General features: G+C 40.2%; 1 protein-coding gene across 1 annotated transcript in view; it reads right to left on the reverse strand.

Moving 5' to 3' along the window:
• The window catches only part of SORT1 (sortilin 1), a 75,847-nt gene extending 51,798 nt beyond the window's left edge, over nt 1-24,049 (reverse strand). Inside the window, 1 exon segment of the mRNA XM_036853178.1 lies at nt 21,779-24,049. Within this exon segment, the coding sequence (XP_036709073.1) occupies nt 21,779-22,216 (438 nt within the window). The 5' untranslated portion in view covers nt 22,217-24,049.
• Nucleotides 24,050-25,225: the final 1,176 nt, after the last annotated feature.

The raw sequence follows: 25,225 nt of genomic DNA on the forward strand, positions 1-25,225 counted from the left end.
ACACATATTAATCAAACTATCAAAAATTAAATACAAAGAACAAATATTAAAAGCAGCAAGGGAAAAACAACAAGTAACTCGTAAGGGAATCCCCATAAGGTTAACAGCTGATCTTTCAGCAGAAACTCTGCAAGCCAGAAGGGACTGGCAGGACATATTTAAAATGATGAAAGAGAAAAACCTACAACCAAGATTACTCTACCCAGCAAGGATCTCATTCAGATTTGAGAAATTAAAAGCTTTACAGACAAGCAAAAGCTAAGAGAATTCAGCACCACCAAACCAGCTTTACAACAAATGCTAAAGGAACTTCTCTAGGCAGGAAACACAAGAGAAGGAAAAGACCTACAACAATAAACCCAAAACAATTAAGAAAATGGGAATAGGAACATACATATTGATAACTACCTTAAATGTAAATGGATTACATGCTCCAACCAAAAGCCAAAGACTGGCTGAATGGATACAAAAACAAGACCCGTATATATGTTGTCTACAAGAGACCCACTTCAGACCTAGGGACACATACAGACTGAAAGTGAGGGGATGGAAAAAGATATTCCATGCAAATGGAAATCAAAAGAAAGCTGGAGTAGCAATTCTCATATCAGACAAAAAAGACTTTAAAACAAAGACTATTACAAGAGACAAAGAAGGACACTACATAGTGATCAAGGGATCAATCCAAGAAGAAGATATAACAATTGTAAATATTTATGCACCCAACATAGGAGCACCTCAATACATAAGGCAAATACTAACAGCCATAACAGGGGAAATAAACAGTAACACAATCATAGTAGGGGACTTTAATACCCCACTTTCACCAATGGACAGGTCATCCAAAATGAAAATAAATAAGGAAACACAAGCTTTAAATGATACATTAAACAAGATGGACTTAATTGATATTTATAGGACATTCCATCCAAAAACAGAATACACATTCTTCTCAAGTGCTCATGGAACATTCTCCAGGACGTATCATATCTTGGGTCACAAATGAAACCCTGGTAAATTTAAGAAAACTGAAATCGTGTCAAGTATCTTTTCTGACCACAACGCTATGAGACTAGATATCAATTACAGGACAAAATCTGTAAGAAATACAAACACATGGAGGCTAAACAACACACTACTTAATAACCAAGAGATCACTGAAGAAATCAAAGAGGAAATCAAAAAATACCTAGAAACAAATGACAATGAAAACACGACGACCCAAAACCTATGGGATGCAGCAAAAGCAGTTCTAAGAGGGAAGTTTATAGCTATACAAGCCTACCTCAAGAAACAAGAAACATCTCAGATAAACAACCTAACCTTACACCTTAAGCAATTAGAAAAACAAAAAAACCCCAAAGTTAGCAGAAGGAAAGAAATCATAAAGATCAGATCAGAAATAAATGAAAAAGAAATTAAGGAAACGATAGCAAAGATCAACAAAACTAAAAGCTGGTTCTTTGAGAAGATAAACAAAACTGATAAACCACTAGCCAGACTCATCAAGAAAAAAAGGGAGAAGACTCAAATCAACAGAATTAGAAATGAAAAAGGAGAAGTAACAACTGACACTGCAGAAATACAAAGGATCATGAGAGATTACTACAAGCAACTATATGCCCAAAAAATGGACAACCTGGAAGAAATGGACAAATTCTTACAAATGCACAACCTTCCGAGACTGAACTGGGAAGAAAGAGAAAATATGAACAGACCAATCACAAGCACTGAAATTGAAACTGTGATTAAAAATCTTCCAACAAACAAAAGCCCAGGACCAGATGGCTTCACAGGCGAATTCTATCAAACATTTAGAGAAGACCTAACACCTATCTTTCTCAAACTCTTCCAAAATATAGCAGAGGGAGGAACACTCCCAAACTCATTCTACAAGGCCACCATCACTCTGATACCAAAACCAGACAAAGATGTCACAAAGAAAGAAACTACAGGCCAATATCACTGATGAACATAGATGCAAAAATCCTCAACAAAATACTAGCAAACAGAATCCAACAGCACATTAAAAGGATCATACACCATGATAAAGTGGGGTTTATCCCAGGAATGCAAGAATTCTTCAATATATGCAAATCAATCAATGTGATACACCATATTAACAAATTGAAGGAGAAAAACCATATGATCACCTCAATAGATGCAGAGAAAGCTTTTAACAAAATTCAACACCCATTTATGATAAAAACCCTCCAGAAAGTAGGCATAGAGGGAACTTTCCTCAACATAATAAAGGCCATATATGACAAACCCACAGCCAACATCATCCTCAATGGTGAAAAACTGAAACCATTTCCACTAAGATCAGGAACAAGACAAGGTTGCCCACTATCACCAATATTATTCAACATAGTTTTGGAAGTTTTAGCCACAGCAATCAGAGAAGAAAGAGAAATAAAAGGAATCCAAACTGCAAAAGAAGAAGTAAAGCTGTCACTGTTTGCAGATGACATGATACTATACATAGAGAATCCTAAAGATGCTACCAGAAAACTACTAGAGCTAATCAATGAATTTGGTAAAGCAGCAGGATACAAAATTAACGCACAGAAATCTCTTGCATTCCTATACACTAATGATGAAAAATCTGAAAGTGAAATTAAGAAAACACTCCCATTTACCACTGCAATAAAAAGAATAAAATACCTAGGAATAAACCTACCTAAGGAGACAAGAGACCTGTATGCAGAAAATTATAAGACACTGATGAAAGAAATTAAAGATGATACAAATAGATGGAGAGATATACCATGTTCTTGGATTGGAAGAATCAACATTGTGAAAATGACTCTACTACCCAAAGCAATCTACAGATTCAACACAATCTCTATCAAACTACCACTAGCATTTTTCACAGAACTAGAACAAAAAAATTTCACAATTTGTATGGAAACACAAAAGACCCCGAATAGCCAAAGCAATCTTGAGAAAGAAAAACGGAGCTGGAGGAATCAGGCTACTGAACTTCAGACTATACTACAAAGCTACAGTAATCAAGGCAGTATTGTACTGGCACAAACACAGAAATATAGATCAATGGAACAGGACAGAAAGCCCAGAGATAAACCCACGCACATATGGTCACCTTATCTTTGATAAAGGAGGCAAGAATATACAGTGGAGAAAAGACAGCCTCTTCAATAAGTGGTGCTGGGAAAACTGGACAGCTACATGTAAAAGAATGAAATTAGAACACTCCCTAATACCACACACAAAAATAAACTCAAAATGGATGAAAGACCTAAATGTAAGGCCAGCCACCATCAAACTCTTAGAGGAAAACATAGGCAGAACACTCTATGACATAAATCATAGCAAGATCCTTTTTGACCCACCTCCTAGAGAAATGGAAATAAAAACAAAAATAAACAAATGGGACCTAATGAAACTTAAATGCTTTTGCCCAGCAAAGGAAACCATAAACAAGACGAAAAGACAACCCTCAGAATAGGAGAAAATGTTTGCAAATGAAGCAACTGACAAAGGATTAATCTCCAAGATTTACAAGCAGTTCATGCAGCTCAGTATCAAAAAAAACAAACAACCCAATCCAAAACTGGGCAGAAGACCTAAATAGACATTTCTCCAAAGAAGATATACAGATTGCCAACAAACACATGAACGAATGCTCAACATCATTAAGCATTAGAGAAATGCAAATCAAGACTACAGTGAGATATCATCTCACACCGGTCAGAATGGCCATCATCAAAAAATCTACAAACAGTAAATGCTGGAGAGGGTGTGGAGAAAAGGGAACCCTCTTGCACTGTTGGTGGGAATGTAAATTGATACAGCCACTATGGAGAACATTATGGAGGTTCCTTAAAAAACTAAAAATAGAACTACCATACGACCCAGCAATCCCACTACTGGGCATATACCCTGAGAAAACCATAATTCAATAAGAGTCATGTACCACAATGTTCATTGCAGCTCTATTTACAATAGCCAGGACATGGAAGCAACCTAAGTGTCCATCGACAGATGAATGGATAAAGAAGATGTGGCACATATATACAATGGAATATTACTCAGCCATAAAAAGGAACAAAACTGAGTTATTTGTAGTGAGGTGGATGGACCTAGAGATTGTCATACAGAGTGAAGTAAGTGAGAAAGAGAAAAACAAATACTGTATGCTAACACAAATATATGGAATCTAAAAAAAAAAAAAAAAAAAAAAAGAAAATGGTCAGAAGAACCTAGGGGCAAGACGGGAATAAAGATGCAGACCTACTAGAGAATGGACTTGAGGATACGGGGAGGGGGAAGGGTAAGCTGGGACAAAGTGAGAGAGTGGCATGGACATATATACACTACCAAACGTAAAATAGATAGCTAGTGGGAAGCAGCCGCATAGCACAGGGAGATCAGCTTGGTGCTTTGTGACCACCTAGAGGGGTGGGATAGGGAGGGTGGGAGGGAGGGAGATGCAAGAGGGAAGAGATATGGGGATATATGTATATGTATAACTGATTCACTTTGTTATAAAGCAGAAACTGACACACCATTGTAAAGCAACTATACTCTAATAAAGATGTTAAAAAAAATAAAAATAAAAAAATAAAAATAAAAATAAAAAATGATTGTAGTTGACAACTGCATAACTCTCTGAATGTATGAAAAATCAATAAATTTTACACATTAAAAAAAATGCAGGTTTTTAAAAAAATTTTTGTTACGTAATGTATTTATTTATTTATGGCTGTGTTGGGTCTTCGTTTCTGTGCGAGGACTTTCTCTAGTTGTGGCAAGTGGGGGCCACTCTTCATTGCGGTGCGCGGGCCTCTCACTATCGCGGCCTCTCTTGTTGCGGAGCACAGGCTCCAGATGCGCACGCTCAGTAATTGTGGCTCACGGGCCCAGTTGCTCCGCGGCATGTGGGATCTTCCCAGACCAGGGCTCGAACCCATGTCCCCTGCATTGGCAGGCAGATTCTCAACCACTGCACCACCAGGAAAGCCCAAAAATGCAGGTTTTAAAGAAGAAAGGTTCTGTTCTGAACTTGTCCATCGCTCCTCAGCATTATATGGTGGGTTTTTCTTTTTTTTTTTTAATTTTATTGAAGTATAGTTGATTTACAAAATTGTGTTTAATTTCTGCTGTACAGCAAAGTGACTCAGTTATACATATTGGGTTGGTCAAAAAGTTAGTCTGGGTTTTTCATTAACATCTTATGGAAAAAACCCAAATGAACTTTTTGGCCAACCCAATATATTCTTTTTCATATTCTTTTCCATTGTGGTTTATCACAGGATATTGAATATAGTTCCCTGTGCTATACAGTAGAAACTTGTTGTTTATCCATTCTATATACAATAGTTTGCATCTGCTAATCCCAAAATCCCAATCCTTCCCTCACACACATACACCCCACCACTGGGAACCACAAGTCTGTTCTCTGTATCTGTGAGTCTGTTTTTGTTTTGTACTTATGTTCATTTGTGTCCTATTTTAGATTCCACAAATAAGCGATATTGTATGGTATTTGTCTTTCTCTTTCTGACTTACTTCTCTCAGTATGATAATCTCTAGGTCCATCCATGTCATTGCAAATGGCATTACGGTATTTCATTATTTTTTATGGCTGAGTAATATTCCATTGTGTACATACATCTTCTTTACCTATTCACCTGTCGATGGACATTTAGGTTGTTTCTATGTCTTGGCTATTGTAAATAGCTCTGCCATGAACACACGAGTGCATGCATCTTTTAGAATTATAGTTTTGTCTGGGTATATGTCCAGGAGTGGGATTGCTGGACCATATGGCAAACTCTGTTTTTAGTTTTCTGAGGAATCTCCATACTGTTTTCCATAGTGGCTGTACCAATTTACATTCCCACATTGTGGGTGTTTCTTTTTGATAGCCACAAGAGAGGGACTACACCAATGCAAAAGATCTGAAAGACAGCTGAAATCCCATTTTTCCATGTAAAACCAACCATTCTAGTTCCTAATTATCGGAGCCTGAATGATCTCTTCTTAGGTATTATTCTCACAGCACTTATTGATGTTGCTTGTACTATAACTATTCACATATTTGGCTACCTCTCAAATTGTTAGGAATTCTTAGATGGCAAACAGTATGATCTGGTATTTCCTGTCAGGCCTAGCACAAGGTCTTATAGATAGTAAGTTCTCCATGAACATCTCCGTAAAAGTGTATTCTCAAACCCCTGCTACCAAAATTGATCTGTGTGTAATCTCCCCTCTACCATGATTACCACCATTTCAGTAAATACTGGCTAAGTAGGGTTTCTTCCTATGCCCTTACTGCCAGCCACAACATTGTTAAACACTAGTATGTCTTCTTGGGTGTTCACACATACAATAGTGACCTTACTCCTCTCCTTCACTGTAGTTACCATCAATTCCATATAGTCAAAAATTGGTAAACACATCAAAGTGTTTAGAGGCAATGGCCAGGAGTAGACTATACAGAAGAGAAATTCAAATATTTGAGTATAAAGAAATAAAAGTCTGTCCACTAAGATTTAAGCAGGGCTGACAGAGGTGGGAGCAGTTGGGAGCAATAGCAAGGTATGGTAGAAGGGAGTTGTGCAAGCAGAACAAACACGAAGATATAGGCAAGTATTTTGAAAAATTTCAAAGGGTAACACAAATAAAATATATTAATTTCACCAACTAGTAAAGTGCTGCGTATACAGTAGATGCTATTAAGTACTTGTTAAATAAGAATTTCAAGATCAGGATAAACACAGTTACAGTGGAAATAGAAGGAAAATAAAAATAGAGAAAAGGAAATGTGTGTGAAAGGAAAGAGTACTTCTTGAAATACCCAAGGAAAGCTGAGACGAGGCCACAGGATCACTCAAACAAGGAAGGTTTCCCAGGGCAGCCTGGTTCTTACTTTCTTTTACCCCACAAGAGTCAGATCTGTTCTTGGGAGAAACTAAACCCAAAAGATTCCACAGTATGTTGTGTTCATTCTGGATTGAAAATATATGGTGCTTCTCTGCTGCCTTTCTGAGCATCACAATGTACACATTCCTGGTCCTAAGCAAAAGCAAATGATACTCCTTGGTGATGGGATTAATGGAAGGCGGGTTATGTTCTACCTATGTAATGGTCAATTGGCTAGTTGGCTGCCTCCATATTCTTTTCTAGGATTTCATTTGTTTTGGTCCTTTGGAAGTAAACCTTGGAACTCTTTCTGCCTATCATACTATTATTAGATAAAGAATCCAAAACCGCATTTTCCTCCATTAATCTATTTTATTCTCCCCATTATCACTTTGGTCCTTCTATTTAAGGGAGCCTTTTCTTTTCCAGAATGGCATAAAGTTTTTTGAACAGTTGTACTGTGTGATACAAATAAAAACAAATTGTAAAAACAAAAAAAAACGCGGAAGGTTTCCAACGGTACATACAGCTGGACATAATCAACTAATAAGTTATGGTTCAATTGCTCTAATCAAGGCAAAGTTAGATGAATAAAAGAAATAAGAGCAGAGGACAAAGCTCTGTGGATAGAAAGAACTGAAAGGCAGAATAAGCCCTTTAGGAAGAGAAAACCCCAAACCTCCAACACAATATTTCCAATGAATATCCTACAATATTAAAATACTAAACATATAAAAACATTTAGGAGTTGAGGAGTCCAGCCAATAGAAGGTAAAGTGTCTACTTCAAGCACTGTTACAAAAAAGATGTTATGTGTTAGCTGTACACATGACAAATGAAATGGAGAAGGTGGCAGAGAGCTGAAGCCTGTTTTATTTCTGGTAAACAATAGTTGTGCTGCTCCAATGTAGCATGCTTAAGAGGTAGATTATTTAGCACAAAGAGAACACGATCTGGCCACTAAATATCACTAAGCAGTCAGTCAAATGTAGGATCTAGAGGCAGGTCAAAATTAAGGGAAACCACGTAAATATACTGTTTGTGTGATTAGCAATCCAAAACCAGCATCTAGAGGGGCCACAGAGTAAATACAGTAATTCAGATTACATAATCATACTCTATTGTAGAAAGCTCAGAAACCAAGAACTTTAAGACTAGCTATGTCAAATGTCAGCTTGATTCTATCAGGAGCAGATGAGCATGAAACTTGCCCCATCTAGTGAGAGGTTTATTACTCCCCTAGCACAGTTACTGGCACAGGAATAGATAAGACAGATCAATGGAACAAAACAAAGTCCAAGACTGGACAAAGTTTCTTTTAGTGTATGATAAAGCAAGCATTTCAAATCTGTGGTAAAAGAGTTTTGGAAAAACCAGCTATTTGGAAAAAATAAAAAGCTGGATTCCTAACTCCCTTCTTACCACCAACCCCCGCGACTCCACATTAAATTCCACATATGACAAAGATTTAAATACAGAAAGTTAAACCATAAAAATCCTAGAATTATGAGTATTTTTACAATCTTAGAAATGAGAAGACCATTACAAAAAATGATACAAAACCCAGAACCCTTAATACAGCAATTACTTTGACTATTTCAAAAAAAAAAATTAATGGCAAAATACTGAACATAAAGTTAAAAAAAACTGGAAAAAATTATTTGCAACACAATAAAGGGTTAATACAGAGTTTTCAAATCAATAAGAAAAAGACACAGATCTCAAAAGAAAATAGGCAGGGACTTCCCTGGTGGCGCAGTGGTTAAGAATCCGCCTGCCAATGCAGGGGACATGGGTCTGAGCCCTGGTCCAGGAAAATCCCACATTCCGCAGAGCAACTAAGCCCATGCGCCACAACTACTGAACCTGTGCTCTAGAGCCCGCGAGCCACAACTACTGAGCCCACGCGTCACAACTACGTGCTCTAGGGCCCACGTGCTGCAACTACTGAGCCTGTGTGTTGCAACTACTGAAGCCGGCACCTGGAGCCCATGCTCGCAACATGAGAAGCCACCGCAATGAGAAGTCTGCGCACTGCAACGAAGCGTAGCCCCCGTGCGCAGCAACTAAGACCCAACGCAGCCAAAAATAAATAAAACTTAAAAGAAAAGAAAGTAGGCAAAGGACACAAACAAGTAATTCACAAAAGGACACAGAAATGACCAATAATGTTTGAAAAGCTATTCAATCTCACTAGTAATCAAAAGAAAATCAAAGAAAAATAATGTGATAACATTTTCCACCTGTCGGAAGCGCTTGACAAAATGTATCCAGTGAGGGGTGGAGACCGGAGCACCTGTGTGCACTGTGGGTGGGAGTATATAAACTGCTGTAACTTTTCTGGAGAGCTATTTGGTGATGTGAATCAGAACTGAAAATGTCCACACCACATGACCCAAGCAATCCCACTCAGGAATTTATTATCAGGGGATACTTAACACATCTTTACAAAATATGTTATACACCTGAAGGTTTATTGCATCCTGCAGGCCATCTACTGTGTTAAACATCTTACACACATTATCATTTAATCCACATAACAACCCCAGATTACTATATCTGTATATTCTAGACAAGAACTGAAGCTTTGTTAAATGCGTTATGTTATGCAATGAAACAATATAACAGGTGCTGATGAAAATGTTTCAGGTATTTACTGACATTGAAAGATATTCATAACATGTTGAGTAAAAAGCAGGTTTACAGAATAGCATGTAAAATCGTGTGTGTGTGCGTTTATGGTTAAAAACATAGTCTTCCAAATATTAACAGCAACCATCTCTAAGTGGCAGAATTTATGGTGGTGTTTCTTCTTTATAGTTTTTCCAGAGTGACTGAATTACTCCCCACCCCATCATCTGTTGAATAGTGATTTCTAGTGTCCCAGGTGGCACTGATATCCATATACTGACCTCTGGTAGGGGAGCTCTGGGCAGCAGGGAGTCACTGACTGGCATTTATAACCAAATTGGTTTTCAGGGACCCATTATGTTAGAAAGTAGGTGACAGCTTGTACTACCTTCTCTGAAATACAACCATCTTGACAGAGGATAATGCAAGACTCATCCACACATTTAATGCCCACCATTTAAAGCCTGAGGTCCACACATTTTAGAGACCATGAATTAACAAAAACGTCCATTTCTGTGGTCATTTGGCTAATCCCTAGTTCCATCTGGAAAAGAGAAAGGCCATAAAACACAACATTCTTTACGGAAATAACTTTGTCTTCACATCTAATCAAACAAGAAGTCTAATTAAATTACTGTTACTATAGCTGGGAGAACTTAAAGTTGGTCCCGAGAGTCACCGTAGCTTGGAAAAAAATTTTGGTAAATGAGAAACCTCTGCCTATCTTTAGTTACACACCTGATCAAAAGTAAAACACTGAAAGAATTAACATCAGCACAACTGAGCCTGGATCAGTTTCACACAGCAGGCCCCAGTTTAAAAGCCACTTGCAGATAACCCGACAGTCTGGCCATCAGGAGCAACCTCTCTGGCAAGTAAACAGAGAGTGAATTCAATGATGCCATCCTTCACACACATTCCTTCTTTCAACAAATACATCTGCTTGCTTACCATGTGCCGGACCTCTTTGGGGCACTGCGGACACAGCAGTGATAACACATACTCTGTGCTCAGGAAGCTTATACTCTATGAACACACTTCTTAACAGAAGTCTAAATATGAAGATTAAACATGCTAGATATTCAACCTACAGAAGACAACCTGTCATTGTGAAAATAAAACTGCAAAAGGGTGTTAAAGCCTGGTCTAGTAACTAACTGGTTGGGAAAGTAGGCACAAATCATTTTCTCTCTTGGGAATCTACTTCCTCAGGAGTAAAACTGAATTATGCTCCTTCACTCACTGGAATAAGAATCAAATGAAATAACAAGGCACTGGTGATCCCATAAAGGCTGGGAATTTAAGATTTAGGCTTCCAAACCCCAAACAGGGAACACAGGGATAGACAGGATACAGTGATGGTGTAAGAGAGGTTTGGGACAAAACCTGGGTGAAGCTCTTGCGGGCAGGAATACAATCTTAACAGAATACAGTTCTGTTAAATAAGGCACTGCTAGGATCATAAAACATGAGCCAAAAATAAGATCACAAATGTTCCAGTCCTCCCAGAGACTATCCTTAGAAATAACAAGGCTAAACGTAAAACAGTATACAAGTTTGCAAACCTATTCAATTATTCAGTTTTCTGTGAGGCAGGATGATACAGAGGAGAGCACTGGGCTAATACCTGGTCAACGTGAATTTCATTTCCGGCTCTGCCAACGGCTCTGTGAACTTGGGCAGTAAAACCTAACTTCACCACCAAGGCGAGGAAGCTGGAATGACAACATTTCTAGTCCCTATAAGCTTTAAAATTCTATGACTCATCAATAATTTCACACCTCAGTTTGCTTTTCCACTGCTCTGCCTTTATTTGGGGAAAAAAAAAAAAAATCAACCCCTTGCTCCACAATACTCTAGTGTCAACAGGAAAGGGCAACAGCAACTCCATTATCTAGAAACCTCGACAACCTGGGCACTCACTGAAAGGAAGCAAGGGAGAGAGACCTCAGATGACGCTGTCCATGCAATAAAACCCTACGCACCTGACCACTAAGAGAACCCTGCAGACCATCACTCTAAATCAATCTGCTAAACCTGTTAGATTGCCTAAAATTAGTAATCTTTTTCTTAGTTTACAGAAGCATCTTACAGAAGTAAAATTAAGCTAAGTAAAATTTCTTAGCTTACAGAAGTTAAATTTGGGGGACAGTGTATCTAGAGACAGGGACAGCAGCAAGAAGGAACAGGATATTGCAAGGGGACTATCATTTCTGCAGGAAAAAAAGAGTAAACTTCAACAGGCAGACAATGGCACTAAGCTTATAAATCTGGGCCATTCAAAATGGGAGAAAATAGCCCCACAAATCTCAACAGACCTTGAGGGCATTAATGCCATACCACTTTAAAATAATGTGAGTCGTGGTACAGCATAATTTAATCTCCTTAATGATCCAAGGTCATACTGCTGACAAAGAAGGCAGAGACGTATTTTAGAAAGATGTCCATTAAAAACAACAAAAACTGGGCTTCCCTGGTGACGCAGTGGTTAAGAGTCTGCTTGCCAATGCAGGAGGCACGGGTTTGTGCCCTGCTCTGGGAAGATCCCACATGCCGCGGAGCAACTAAGCCCGTGAGGCACAACTTCTGAGCCTGCGCGTCTAGAGCCTTTGCTCTGCAATAAGAAAAGCCACAACTATGAGAAGCCCGTGCACCGCGATGAAGAGTAGCCCCCGCTCGCCGCAACTAGAGAAAGCCCGCGCACAGAAACGAAGACCCAACACAGCCATAAATAAATAAATAAATAAATAAATTAATTAATTAATTAAAAAAAACAAAAACAACAAACTTTGGCATTTAAAAGGGTAGGCTTAAATGCCTACCCTAGGCTTAGTTTTCGAAAAACTCATCTTCATGGGATAATTCATTTCTAATCATGCCTAATAAATGAGTTAAATTTCAAACTGTTAGCATTTAATTTTTACAGCTTAGTCTCATTTCAAAGAAAAGAAAGTGATGAAAGGATATGCACCAGTGGCCAGCTGACTGGACCATAAAAGCTCACCGGTCCCCACTGGGTGTGGGGACCAGCCCGGCCTCCCTCTGCTGCAGCCACACTGGCCTTCTTCCAGACCTCTGGGTGCACCACGCTTTTTCTAGCCCCAGGCCTGTGGACATGCTTTTCTCTCTGTCTGGGACACTCCTACAGGAAAATTTCTATTCATCTTCCAGTACCAGTTTAAATAATTTCTCAGCAAGTCCTTCCTAGTGCCCCAGACTAAAAGGACCTCTGTCAATTATTCTCCTGTAGTTGCTTTTTTCCTTCTTGGTACTTATTGTATTTGTAATTACATATGTGTTTAATGTCCATTTTCTCTACTGGTCCATAAAGGCAGGGATCTTGTCTGTTGTGTTCCAAATCAGTTCCCAGGACCCAGTACAAGGCCCAACACATAGTAGGTGCTCAATAAAAAGTTGTTGAATAATAATAATAATAATATTGACCTTTACTGAGCACTCATGATATATAAAGCACCACTGCTACTTTACAGATGAAGAAGGAGGGTCAGAGAGGTTAAGTAATTCTCCCAAAGTTACACAGCTGGTAAGCGGCAGAGCAAGGATTCAAGCTCATGTCTGTCTGACTCCAGACTATACATTTAACGACTACGCTTTCTCCAGCACTATGTGAGGCAAAAGGGTGAAGTCAAGGGGTCATGCTTGTACTACCTTTAAGGTGTTTATAATCTGGAGAATACCAATTGAATAAATGAAGGTGAATACAAAATAGAATAATATAGTAAAGTGCTGGATTACATGGCATTGTTAAATGTTGTAGGAGAGAACAGAAAAAAAACAAGCAGAGCTAGAAAGGCATTCAGACAGCAGGAATGCCATGAAAACAAAAATGGAGAAGCAACAGAGCACATGGCAAGCTAAAGGGACTGGTGAGAAGGTAACTTCAACTAGAGCAGAGTTAATGTAGGCCAGGAAGTGTTGATATACTACCTTAAAGATATACGCGCATTATAAAAAATAATTCCATTAACATTCTGGTCTGCCATGCTCCCAAGCTAAGTTCTTGAGGAGTACCTATCACATCTCACTAATATCTCTTAAAACGTTACAGAGGTCAATAGAGTACAAAGCTAATAGTGATTGCTCAGTTAATGAATCAGGGTGAAAGAGGCAAAGTGCTATTTTAGAGCTGTCAACTTAAAACTGCATATTTAAAGCTTAATGAATGAGAAGAGAAATAGTTATTGAATTATAAGTAGCCTTATTTTTTTAAATTGTAAGCTCTTTAACACTATAAGTAAATAACTATATATACTTGAAACTATTATAACCAGATGACCAGGTATCTGATGATGGTGGGGTTATTTTCTCCTCCATCTCCCATAGCTTCAAGAAAGACACTTTGAATAGATGGTCTCTCCCTCACCATACCCAATTTTTTTTTTAACTCCAAGTCCAAGGACATAACTAGAACATAATTCTTAATACAGATTTGGTTCCTGTGAGTACCCATACTAATTCTCCTGGAATATTTCAGCTATGGAAAAAAAAATTTAAGGGCATACACAAATATCTGAGCATCTAACTGGTAATGCATTAGAAGCTTTGTGTAGATAATCATTACAAAAAACATCCAATAAAGGATGAATACACACCAAATTCTACACTGTCTCATTTAATCTTCACAAGGACCCTAAGAGGTACGTATTAGTATATCCATTTTATAGATGAAAAAACTAAGGTTCACTAAGAGTCATCTGTCCCTGGTTACCACTGAAGTTTGAATCCAGGTCTAACCTGAGATCACATTCCTTCCTAACCACGACCTCAAAGAACTCCAATTAATACCACTTGTTAGTATCACTCATATTAACCAGTTAAAATTTTGATGTAATCATGAAGGTTAAAAAAAAAAAAAAGAACACATATGCTTCTTACATTTCTGCCAATCTTGACTCACTCTCATTCTTGCCACCTCCGCCCAAGCCTGTCACCCATCCCTGCCAAGTGATAAAACCGAATACATTTATGCCTCATCTGTCTCCTTTTATGCACATGTTCCTCTGGAGTTGGTATTTATCAGGATCATTTGGCTGACAATTGGACTCTATGGACACAGTAATATATCAACAGGCTTATTAAGAAATGGCATAAATCCTACATATGTGGTAGGATTCAAGGTTTTCAAAACATTTTCTCTTCGAAGCCTTATGATAATACTTCATTTTACATGATGGGGAGCTGAGGCTTAGAAAGCCTAATTGAGCTCTGTTGAGGGAACTATGACCTCAAGGGGCAGAGAGGAATTCACAACTACATGACTTACAACTGGGGTCTATAACCTTGCCTTATCCCTAAAGCAAATGCATTGACTTAAAATATCTCTATGAAACACTTCCAAATGCAGCACCATGTTGGGACATAAATGTTCTACGCCCAGCTGTTGGTCTGTAAGCAAGTCATTTAGCCTTCTTGGTAAGAGATCTGACCAGTTAATCAACTCAACAATCTATGGTTCAAACTCTTAAGCACATTATCAGCAAGAATTCAATCTTACCCTTGTTCACAAATGTTCAGAAAAATCTGTTCACGGGCTTCACTGTCTTACAGCTTCTGGGTTCCTCATGCCTGGGCTCACAACCTCCTTCAATAAGGTCCAGGAGTCCTGGATTGTTTCTTGGAACCTTGAGCACTTCAAGTATAAAAGATGGTCGGCCCTGCCCTCTATTCTTCTCTCCTGTTGGACATAACTCTTCCAAGACCACAGTAATGGTCAGTCTCCAAAAGGATAACTCTTCTTGGCTCCCCATTTCCACCTCTGGTTTATCCAGCTCTAGCCTCATGTCAACCACTACCTGTTAAAACATTTTCCCCAGTAAGTCCTAATGGCAGACTTCCTCCCCATACCTCCCCTCTTTTTCCATCCCCCACAAAGAGCTATCTTTTTTTACTTCTCTCTATGTTTTCCTGGAAACCTTAGTCTTTCATACTCCTCATCAACTACTTCTCCCCAACAGAAAGTCCCCACTGATCATCCCCTGAGCATGTCTTGGACTTCCCTACCTCCATGCCTTTACAGGTCTCCCTAAGAATTCCCTCCACACCTTGATTCTCTCTTCATCCATGAGGCTTTCCCAGACCACTGCACTGCAGTGGTCATGCCTTCTTCAAAAATTCTTCCAAACTCTCAGCAGGCCGTCTCTGAACAGCTAAATCCTTAAGATGACATCAATGCGGATGTTTTTAATGTTTAGCCTTTCTTACGCACAGGCCAGAACTCCAGAAGTGTTTAAGTGAAAGATATCTACATGATACATTTAACAAAACATTTTGATAAAACTTCTCATTTGACTCTCCAAATAATCCTAAAACTGATTCTCCAGTTTAAAAAAAATAAATAAAGGTCAGAGAAGTTAAGTGATTGTCTGTGATCATACCATACAACTATGAAGCAGCAGAGCCAGGATTCAAATCTGAGTATTAAGATGTCTTTTTTGAATTTTGCATATAGCATATTTATGATGTGAATCTCTTTGACAAAGAGCAGGTACCAGATAAACATTTGATCTGAACTATCTTGTCTGGGAAGTACTAAAGTACAGTTAAAAATTTCCTTCCCAGTTCAATTTCTCTTGGTACTTCATGGTGATCTTACTGTTGAACCAGATTTGCAAACAGGCTCAACTACAATATTAGAACTTAGTTTTTTAGAACATACAGGAAAAAAAACAGCAAAACTCTTAACAAAAGCAAACATAAGAGGGATACTACTCATAAGCCCTAGAAGGAAAAAAACCATACATTTTCTTCTAATGAAAATAAATCAAGCCAATTAATCACATGTAAGTTTCTAACTAGCATAGGGCTGAGTATATTAATGGAAAGCTGACCATCTATTTTCAAGTACACAGGCAGCCAAGACAAAAAGAAAAAAAAAAGCCCCAGTTTTGGCAGAGTACTGTAGGGAAGGAAAAGAAAAAACAAATTTACTGCTAGATATCTATTTGGTTTGCTTTTGGAATATCCAAGCTAGTAGCTTTGATTTGCATTAGATTTTTTTCAGCCAACAAGGAACAATAAAGTATTTCCCAAAAAATAAAAGTCAAATGTCTTTCACAATTATATGAAAAAAGAAATACTCCTGTTATCTTTAGGAACACTCATATTTCACTAAAGCAAGCTCTGGAGGTGGTAACAAATTACCCCCAGATGTGAAATTCAGGCTACGTTCAAGTTCAACTGGGAAGCGGAACAGCCACAATTTGCTTCTAAACTTGGAATCAACCAGTAGACGTTTGTGATCACAACCTTTGGCCTCCTCTTCTTCCATATTAATCACAGAGGTTTTTAGACATTTTAAATCTAGTCCAAAACTTCTCATGCTGTAGATGAGGAGTTGAGGGCCAGATACTGAAATGCAAAACAGAAAATAAATTACATTCACAGAAAACTTTCTCAGGAAAATACCACAGGCTCTGAATGGAAGATTTTGTTTTTGCTGTGGTTTCCTGAGACTGGGGTTGAGGACAGAGAAGGAAAAAATAGCCCCAATCTTAAAAAACAAAAACAAACAAAACAACAAAAAACACATGTCCAGCATTCACCTAACAACCTCTAAAGGTATGAAGCGTCTATCATGAAGATTCATTCAACTCAGCTAGTTCAAAGCCACATATTACTAACCCAACTTTGACTGCAATCACCATTACAGTGTCAGTAAAAAAAAAAACCCTGCCTAGAACAGACTGAAATTGACCAGTTTGTTCCTCAAGCCCCATTACTCCTCAAAACCACCTACATACAGATCAGTGAGGCCACGTAGACAGTGGGAAGAACAAGTTTTCACCAAGCGTTTAAACAGAAGAGTACAAGATGCAACAGAAACACTGGTTAGAAAAAGATAAAAAGGTAACTGAAAATTTTTTAGAAATTTACAAATGCAGTATCTTTTTTTGGAGCCATTGCCACACAGCCCTCTGCTAGAAAAGCTGCATTTTTAATTACATGTCAAATTTGATATCTGGTCTACCTTAACATTAGCGTCTAATCATATAAAACATCTGCACTTCATTTCTCCAGTCTCAAAGCACAGTTCACTTTCTGTAAAGACAGCTTGAGGGGTAGGAAGGGAGGAAGAAGAGGAAATGTGACTCTCCTGATCTGACCACTGCCCTCAAGCAATGCCCTTTCTGTGAGGACCACATGAGTAACAGACCAACTAGGACAAAGCTGGGGGGCATGGTTTCTGCAGTCACCCACTGAGAACCCAACGTTTATTGGCAAGAGTTGATTTGAAATTGGCAGAGTGCAAAAGAAGCTGTTTATAGCCTATGTGAACCTAACATAAAATATCAGATCAAAACAGCAGGATGAGGAGCCTATTATTATTATCATTACAGAAAGAAAATAGTCATTAGAAATTGACCAGAACAGGAGACTCATCATAGTGATTTTTAATTTTCTAATTAAAAATCACTATGCGCAGAACCAAAAATTTGAGTCAGCAGAGAATTTACCTAATTGTTACCCTGCATTCCCTTTCAGCCACTTGTCCTACCTGGCTAGCTCTCTACCCTCACCTCAACCAAACCTCAGATGACAACTAACCTTTCCCCAGATAAATATACTTCATCAACTTTGCTGATACTTCTAACTGAAATCCCCAATACAGAATTCATTTTAACATCCCGTAAGGGTTAAAAGTCTGAAGAATATACTGTATGGGCACAGAGTCCTCAGGAGGATTTTGCTCATTCTGCTCAACCAGGACCAGGAGGGAGATCCTAGAGAATTCCTATTCCTTGACCCCAAAACGAACGGATGAAACAGGACTCAAGAAAGATTAACTAGAGGGTGACGGTGGGAGTGTCGGGGAAGGCAGTATGAAGAGAGGCTGGGTACTGGGATAAATGAGGCAGTTAGAAAGTTCCGGGGCAGTTAAATGCACTGACCTTCAGATTTCCGGGTGTGACAAAGATCCACAACAGGCTAAGTGCGGCAGCTCCCTGAAGCCTCCAACAGGCACATTCAGTCCTGTCAGCCTGGACTCAGCCCTGCCAGCACCAGCAAACAAATACACGCATTCTTCTCAGAGCTGACACCCCATACAACCTCACTACAGGGCCTGTTTATATAAGAAACCAGATGTTTTGATGTTGGGGTAGAAGTTGGGAAGTTATGTGTAAAGAAGTAGTTAATGACAGGAACAGAAGGAGCACAGAGAATGAACAACATTCCTGGCTTTACTAATCGTAAATTTTAAAAGTTTTAAGGAAATTGTCAAATAGTCTGAACTCAGGAATGAGAAGTAAGGGAATTATGTCAGCCACCACCATAACTCTGACCAAGGCATTTCATCTGTTTCTTTAAGACAGAGCTTCATGCCTAACCTCAAAGGGGTGCTTATAGGAGGAATGTTTGGAAGCAATCCAACTTAGCAACCAACATTAATAAAATCTAGGCTTGCTCAACTTCTCTCATGCACAAAGGTTATACATGTCATGAACATTCCAAGCACTTAAAGGAAAGAATCAGTTAAACGTGTGGCATGAAAAGAGTTTGGGGTTAAAGGCAAAAGGAAGGTTATTCATTAGTCTAAGAAAAAATCATTTATAAATACGCACACACACATACTTGCTGGATTTCATGAGTGAAGAGACTGAGTTATATAGGTCATTAGGGCACAGGTCTCCTAAAACCAGAAGACTATAAAAGCACTATCATGCTTTAGTTCTACTTTGCTTTCTTAAGAAGATTAGTTAAACACCAACATATTCTCACAAAGCCAAATAAGCCATAGAAACAGGTCTAGGAGATTTGCTAAAACTTTCTAAGGCTTTTCGTTCTCCAGTCTGAATTATCTCTTCTTTGTATCTTGGCACCCCCAGTATCTAGCACATCTTGGACTTTTGGAGGACATTCATGTTCACTGACTACATGAAACAATGTGGCTTGACATGAACGGCAAGTTATAACAAATAAGAGAACAATGAACTTTTCATTTTTCTTGGGAATTGAATCCTGTCATCTTATGAAAAACTACTCTAAATGGCACTTTCCCAGCTGTACAAAAATATACAATATTTCTAATAAAAAGTTGTTCTGTTATGCTTATACTTTTATTTCACACTGTTTATAAAGGCTCCCCCAACACCAGATCTCTTCAGCAGAGTTCAGGATGATTTATTATGACTTCTAAAAATACAGAATTGAAAAGCAGAACAGACAACTAGATAACAGTTCTTGGTTAAGGGGGTGCACCACTAAGAACTGCTTTAGTCAACCATTTCTAAGGTGAAGATTATTCACAGTGGTTCCACTTTTACCACATACACATGCTACAAAAAGGATGGGATCTCTGAAGAAACCATGGATGATTAAGAAATGCAAAAACAGTTCTTTTAAATGAGGTCAATGAAAGAAGAGAAAAAAATAAGTTTAAAAAATCAGTGGAAACTACTGAGCCTGCGCGTCTGGAGTCTGTGCTCCGCAACAAGAGAGGCCGCGACAGTGAGAGGCCCGCGCACTGCTATGAAGAGTGGCCCCCGCTCGCCACAACTAGAGAAAGCCCTCGCACAGAAACGAAGACCCAACACAGCCATAAATAAATAAATAAATAAAAATTAAAAAAAAAAAAAAATCAGTGGAAACAATAACTAAATAAAATGAAAGAAGAAGAGGGAAGATTTTTTTATTAACATGTGGACTTCACAGAATGAGGTTTCAGATCTGCTCTTGAGTAGATCTGGCCTAAGAACCCCCTGAGCCAGTTTTTTCAACCATTGCTTTAGAAATCAATATATTACAAATGACATATAAATTCAAACCAACCAGGGAAGATTCTGACTAAAGGAATAAATCCAGGAGTAGCCCCAGGTCCTAAAGGTAGATCAATCAGCAAGAGAAGAATCCAAATGTGGAGTAAGAATGCTGTGTCTGGCTGGCTCAAGGAAGGAAGTGCTCCCGTTATAAATTAGGCACTGGTGTTGTAAAGCCTTTCTCAACTCTCCACTGTGAGATGGAAGTCTACACATTTTTTCCCCCTCATCAAACAGGAAGACTTCCCAGTTCTCATTCTGCCCTATCTGCACCCAACCCGTCCCACACGTCAGCACTAGCTTGGCCACCTTTATGCAGCTGCTGCTTGGACTGCGTTTAGCAAGAGTTCTCCCTGACTGCTTATGCTTTGACTGCAATTGCCCGGGGTCCCCAGATCAGAGAATTCTGCACAGGTAACAAGTAGAGTCCAGGCAGAGGGAGAAAGATCAAGGGGAGACTGAGATTCGGCTGATACAGAATGTGGTTCAACGAAGACAAGCGCAGTTAGCCACTCACCTCTGTTCCCATGTGCAACTCTCTTTGAATGAGGAAGAGATGTAAGAGAGAAAATGCATTAAATTGAAAATACATTATGCAACAATTAAACTGGTAGTTCTAGAAAAAACACGAGGAAGATGTCCAAGCTGATCTAGAGCAAGTAGCCAGGACGTTGCCAACAACTGGCTTTGTCAACACAGTAGTGTGCAGAGGTTGGGTTGCTTGTCCCCAGAAACAGAACTGCCACAATTTTTAAAGTGTCCGACTAGGACCTAGCTCAAAGCAGAGTATCTGCAATGTGTTTCTTAACCATTGCAAACCTTGTTACAACAGGATCTAGACATCCTGGTCAGAGTCCAATGCCATGATAGAAGGTCAAGTTGAAGGCGTAAGAGAGATCACATATACGCTGTCACCCCATTGCCAAGCTTGTTCCTTTAACTATTAAAACACACACAGGAACCTAATCATTGCTTTGGGATTTCTGAACACCCGCCTACCCACCCTGAAAGTACTGACCCCGCGAGGACACACGTTTGTTTCTGCTTAGCCCCAACTTCTCCAACCACTTAAGAGGTAATTACTCCTCCACCTTCCTGTTGGGGTATAGCGTTGCTGGATCCGAATTATTTATACAGACGGAAAACAACAACGCTCGAGAGATTCTGACAACTTAAAAAAAAAAAAAAGGAATGCCGTGAAAGTCTAAGCCGGCTTCCCCTGTGACGAAACACAGCTGCCCGGGCTGCGGCGTCCGGGGGCCGCTCTCCCGGCCCGACTCGGCCCGCCCGCCCGCCGCAGTTTCGGGGCCGCGGCCCAGGTGGCGCGGGCGCCGCGAGGCGGGCGAGCGGCCGGGATCTCCTCCGCTGGGACGCGAGGCGCGCGGGCAGAGAAAGAGGAGCCGGGTGCGCGGGCCGGCCGCCAGGGGCCCGCGGGTGGCACCTCGTAGTCCGGGCGGTGCCCGAGCCCGGCGCCCGCTCACCTGGTGCGTGTTGTTGGCCAGCCTGCCGACGAAGTCCCGGACTCCGCCGCAGTCCTCATCCTCGTCGAGCGCGCTGCGGCGCCAACGTCCGCCGCGGGGAGCCGGGCCCCCGGGCGCGGCCGCGCGCAGCCCCCAGCTCACCCCGACGGGGCCGGACCAGCGCGACAGCGGCGCAGCAGGCGGTGGCGGCGCGTCCAGCCGGTCCTGGCCGAGGGTCGCCGGCGGCAGCAGCTGGAGGAGGAGGAGGAGGCTGAGGCCGTGGGGCCAGCGCGAGAGGTCGCCAGCAGCTCCCCGGGGCCGCTCCATCGCCGCCGAATGCCTACGCTGCCGACACCTGCCGCCCTGCGCGCCCGCCCACCCCCGCCGGCGCCGCGCCACACCCCCGAGCCCGAGCCCGGCGCTCCTTGGATACGCGCAGCCGGGCCTCTCCGCCCCCATAGGCTGGCCGCCTGTCCTTCTTCCCCGGCCCACTGCTCATTGGCTCGCGTCGCCTCCGGCTTCGGGGGTCCTGGATAAGGATGCCAAGATGCGGGACTGATTGGCTGGAACGTGGCAGAGACGGCTGAGGTCATCCCCCCCTCGCCGGCGTATCCGAGGCCGGGCTTCTAGAGTTAGCGTAGGAGCTTCCCTCCTTCACAAGAACGCCCCCGCTCCATGGCGCCCCGACTCCTCGTTGCTCCCTCTGGCACCCTCAAGTTGGGGCTGGGTTGGTCCCCTCTTCTCCCCCAGAGACGCCCCTAAAATTCCTTGGGTTGTGGCAGCGCCTGGAAAATCTCCTCGGGGAATCCCTGAGCTTGCTCAGCTGGGAAAAGGGGGCTCCGTCATGAACCGGTGCTTCTGGTTTTTAACCCCCGCACGCTGCAGCGCCCATTGTCTGCTGAAGCAGCCGCCTTGTTGACACAAGGTGAAGGAGAACTGTGTGGGCTAAGCCTCACGGAGGCAGACATCAGAACATCCGTGACTCACGCAAGCCTGGGGAAAAGTCTTTCCTCACTCACCTTCCTCTTATGCAGGGGGTTAAGCCAAAGAAGGAGTTGCTTATTGATTTTCCTGGAGTTAGAAAGTAGCTTAGGCATTAGGGGCAGGTAAAAGGGGGCAAGAGAATTGCCCCCCTTTTATAAAGTCGGCTCAGTGCCGACTTTAGACATGATCATTGCATAGATGCATATTTATCAGGGTGCCTTAACCCTGCAGTGAGTGCACTGCACAAGTTTGGTTTTCAATATATAATACCCCCTAAATTAACATCCCGCCTCCAATAAATAAAACAAAACCCCTATGCTGTTCCCTTTATCGCAGAAACTACACCCATAACTTTATTCTGGAACATGCAGTGCAGGTAAAACCAGTTCTGGATGTTCTCTTTACTGACTCCATCTCTTCAGAATGCTAGTTGTTCAGAAGAAAAGGGAACAAATAGAAAGACACAAAGTATACAACACGTTACACCCAAATAAAGAAAGCAACTAAAAATTACTTTTAACTATTAACTGCAGGTAAACCCGAATGAGAATATATTTATTGTAGAGGAAAATGAATGGTGCAGTGCACGGAACCCAAGGTTTACATTAAAATCCTCTAGTCACATTAATTTGCAAACAAAAATTTACATTTTTTACATTTACAAATTTACATTTTGCCAGAACAACCATAGTAAGACATGACAAGTGAAAAATATTTTTGAATGGCATCTGAGCAGGATGGTAAAATCACTAAAATAGTATTCCAAGTTCTCAGCTACTGAACTGACAAGATAAAGCTCCATGAAAACGTGAACAGTTTGTTCCTTTCCATTAACTACAGTGTGTCAGATAATTTTTTAATAGATTATTTTTTAATCTGTGCCAACTGTGGAGTAGATCACAAGACAGTCAGTTCCAGTAGCATGTGATTAGCCGGGGAGAGAAGAGGGGCTATACAGGAATATTTCTTTGTTTGGGTGACACAAAGATGAATGGTCTATTGTCTTACTGTCCGAAAAGAAAAAAGCCAACTCAACAGTGCCATCTCCTGGAGAAATTACTAAATACACTTTTAAACTCTTAAATTGTTGGAATTACCAGTACCTTCACTTTTTAATATATTGCTTTTAGTTATCATTGTATGTTTACAGAATATGTTTCCTTCTTCAAACTGTATCAGCTTCTGGGGACATGGTACCTTGCATATGGAACTGAGAAAATGTTTGAGTGAATGAATTATTTTAGTATTTCACTTTTGTCGATGACACTGGCACCAAATACAAAAGTTGTACTGTCAGATCTCCTTTGTGAAATACCACACCTAAGATCTTACCTTACTTGCAGAACTAAAATATGTAAATTTATCTTATTACTAAAAACCATACGTTTCTCCAAGGTAAATTCTGTGGCAGAAAGATGAATTGAAAGCAGTTACATATCACAAAACCATTGCTTTTGCTAATAAGATTATTTTTCTGATTCTATTTAAACGGACACAAAAAGAAACTTTGTAGGAAATTTTAAAACTCTACACAAAACCAAAGTCCATCTCTTTCAAGAATTCTATAATTGGAATTATAGAAGGTATGAAATTTTTTGTTTCACCGGTACAGTGTAAGCTGAAGCTAAGAGCTAATTTATTCCTTGGTATATGTTTTTTTCCTACATAATACACATGATTCAGAGACACAACTTCACCTTGCCCTAAAGCAGCATGTTTAGTCCATTTCTGCATTAATCTACATTGAGTTAAATGGGGTATTTATTGTCTAGTTCTCCCCACTAGAAGCTTCATGGGAGCACAGACCATACCTAGACCACAGCTCTATCCCCAATGCCTAATACATTACTTGGCATATAGTACATAGGTACTCAAATTTGTTAAATCTGAACAAATATTAGTTGAGATAGGATTTTTCAATGGCATTTTCTATTAGGATTTGATAAGAGGTGAACACGAGGGAAACTAATCTCATGATCACGTTATATTTAATAACAGGGTTAAAATCACTGGGACAGTCTCCAGAACATTGGTGACAATATAACTTTAGTTCCCTACCTTATGTGTGTGTGTGTGTCCAGAGCAAAATTCTGTTTTCCCAAATGTTTCCCATCATTGCAGTTTCCAAATGTATATAAGCACATGTTTTTTGCTGGAAATTTGGTATAAATTTAATATGAATTCAGCCTATTCAAATAATCAGAATTTGAAATCATAGAGTACAACTTCTTACAAATGTTAATGAAGACAATACACAATCAATTCTGCATTATTCACACGTGGATTAGCCATGTTGTGGATAGTACATTTCAAATCTCAATGAGATTTCCCTATTACTCAGTAGGTATCTAGGCTTCTCATGCCTGGCATTGTAAAATCAAGAGTTGATGATTTAAAACCAGAAAAATCTGAGTTCAAGTCTCAACAGCTTAATTTTCTGAGTCCATGGTCACACAGCCTTACATTCTTCATCTGTTAAGTATG

Source organism: Balaenoptera musculus, chromosome 1, assembly GCF_009873245.2.
Source record: "Balaenoptera musculus isolate JJ_BM4_2016_0621 chromosome 1, mBalMus1.pri.v3, whole genome shotgun sequence".
In the NCBI taxonomy this organism is placed as follows: domain Eukaryota; kingdom Metazoa; phylum Chordata; class Mammalia; order Artiodactyla; family Balaenopteridae; genus Balaenoptera; species Balaenoptera musculus.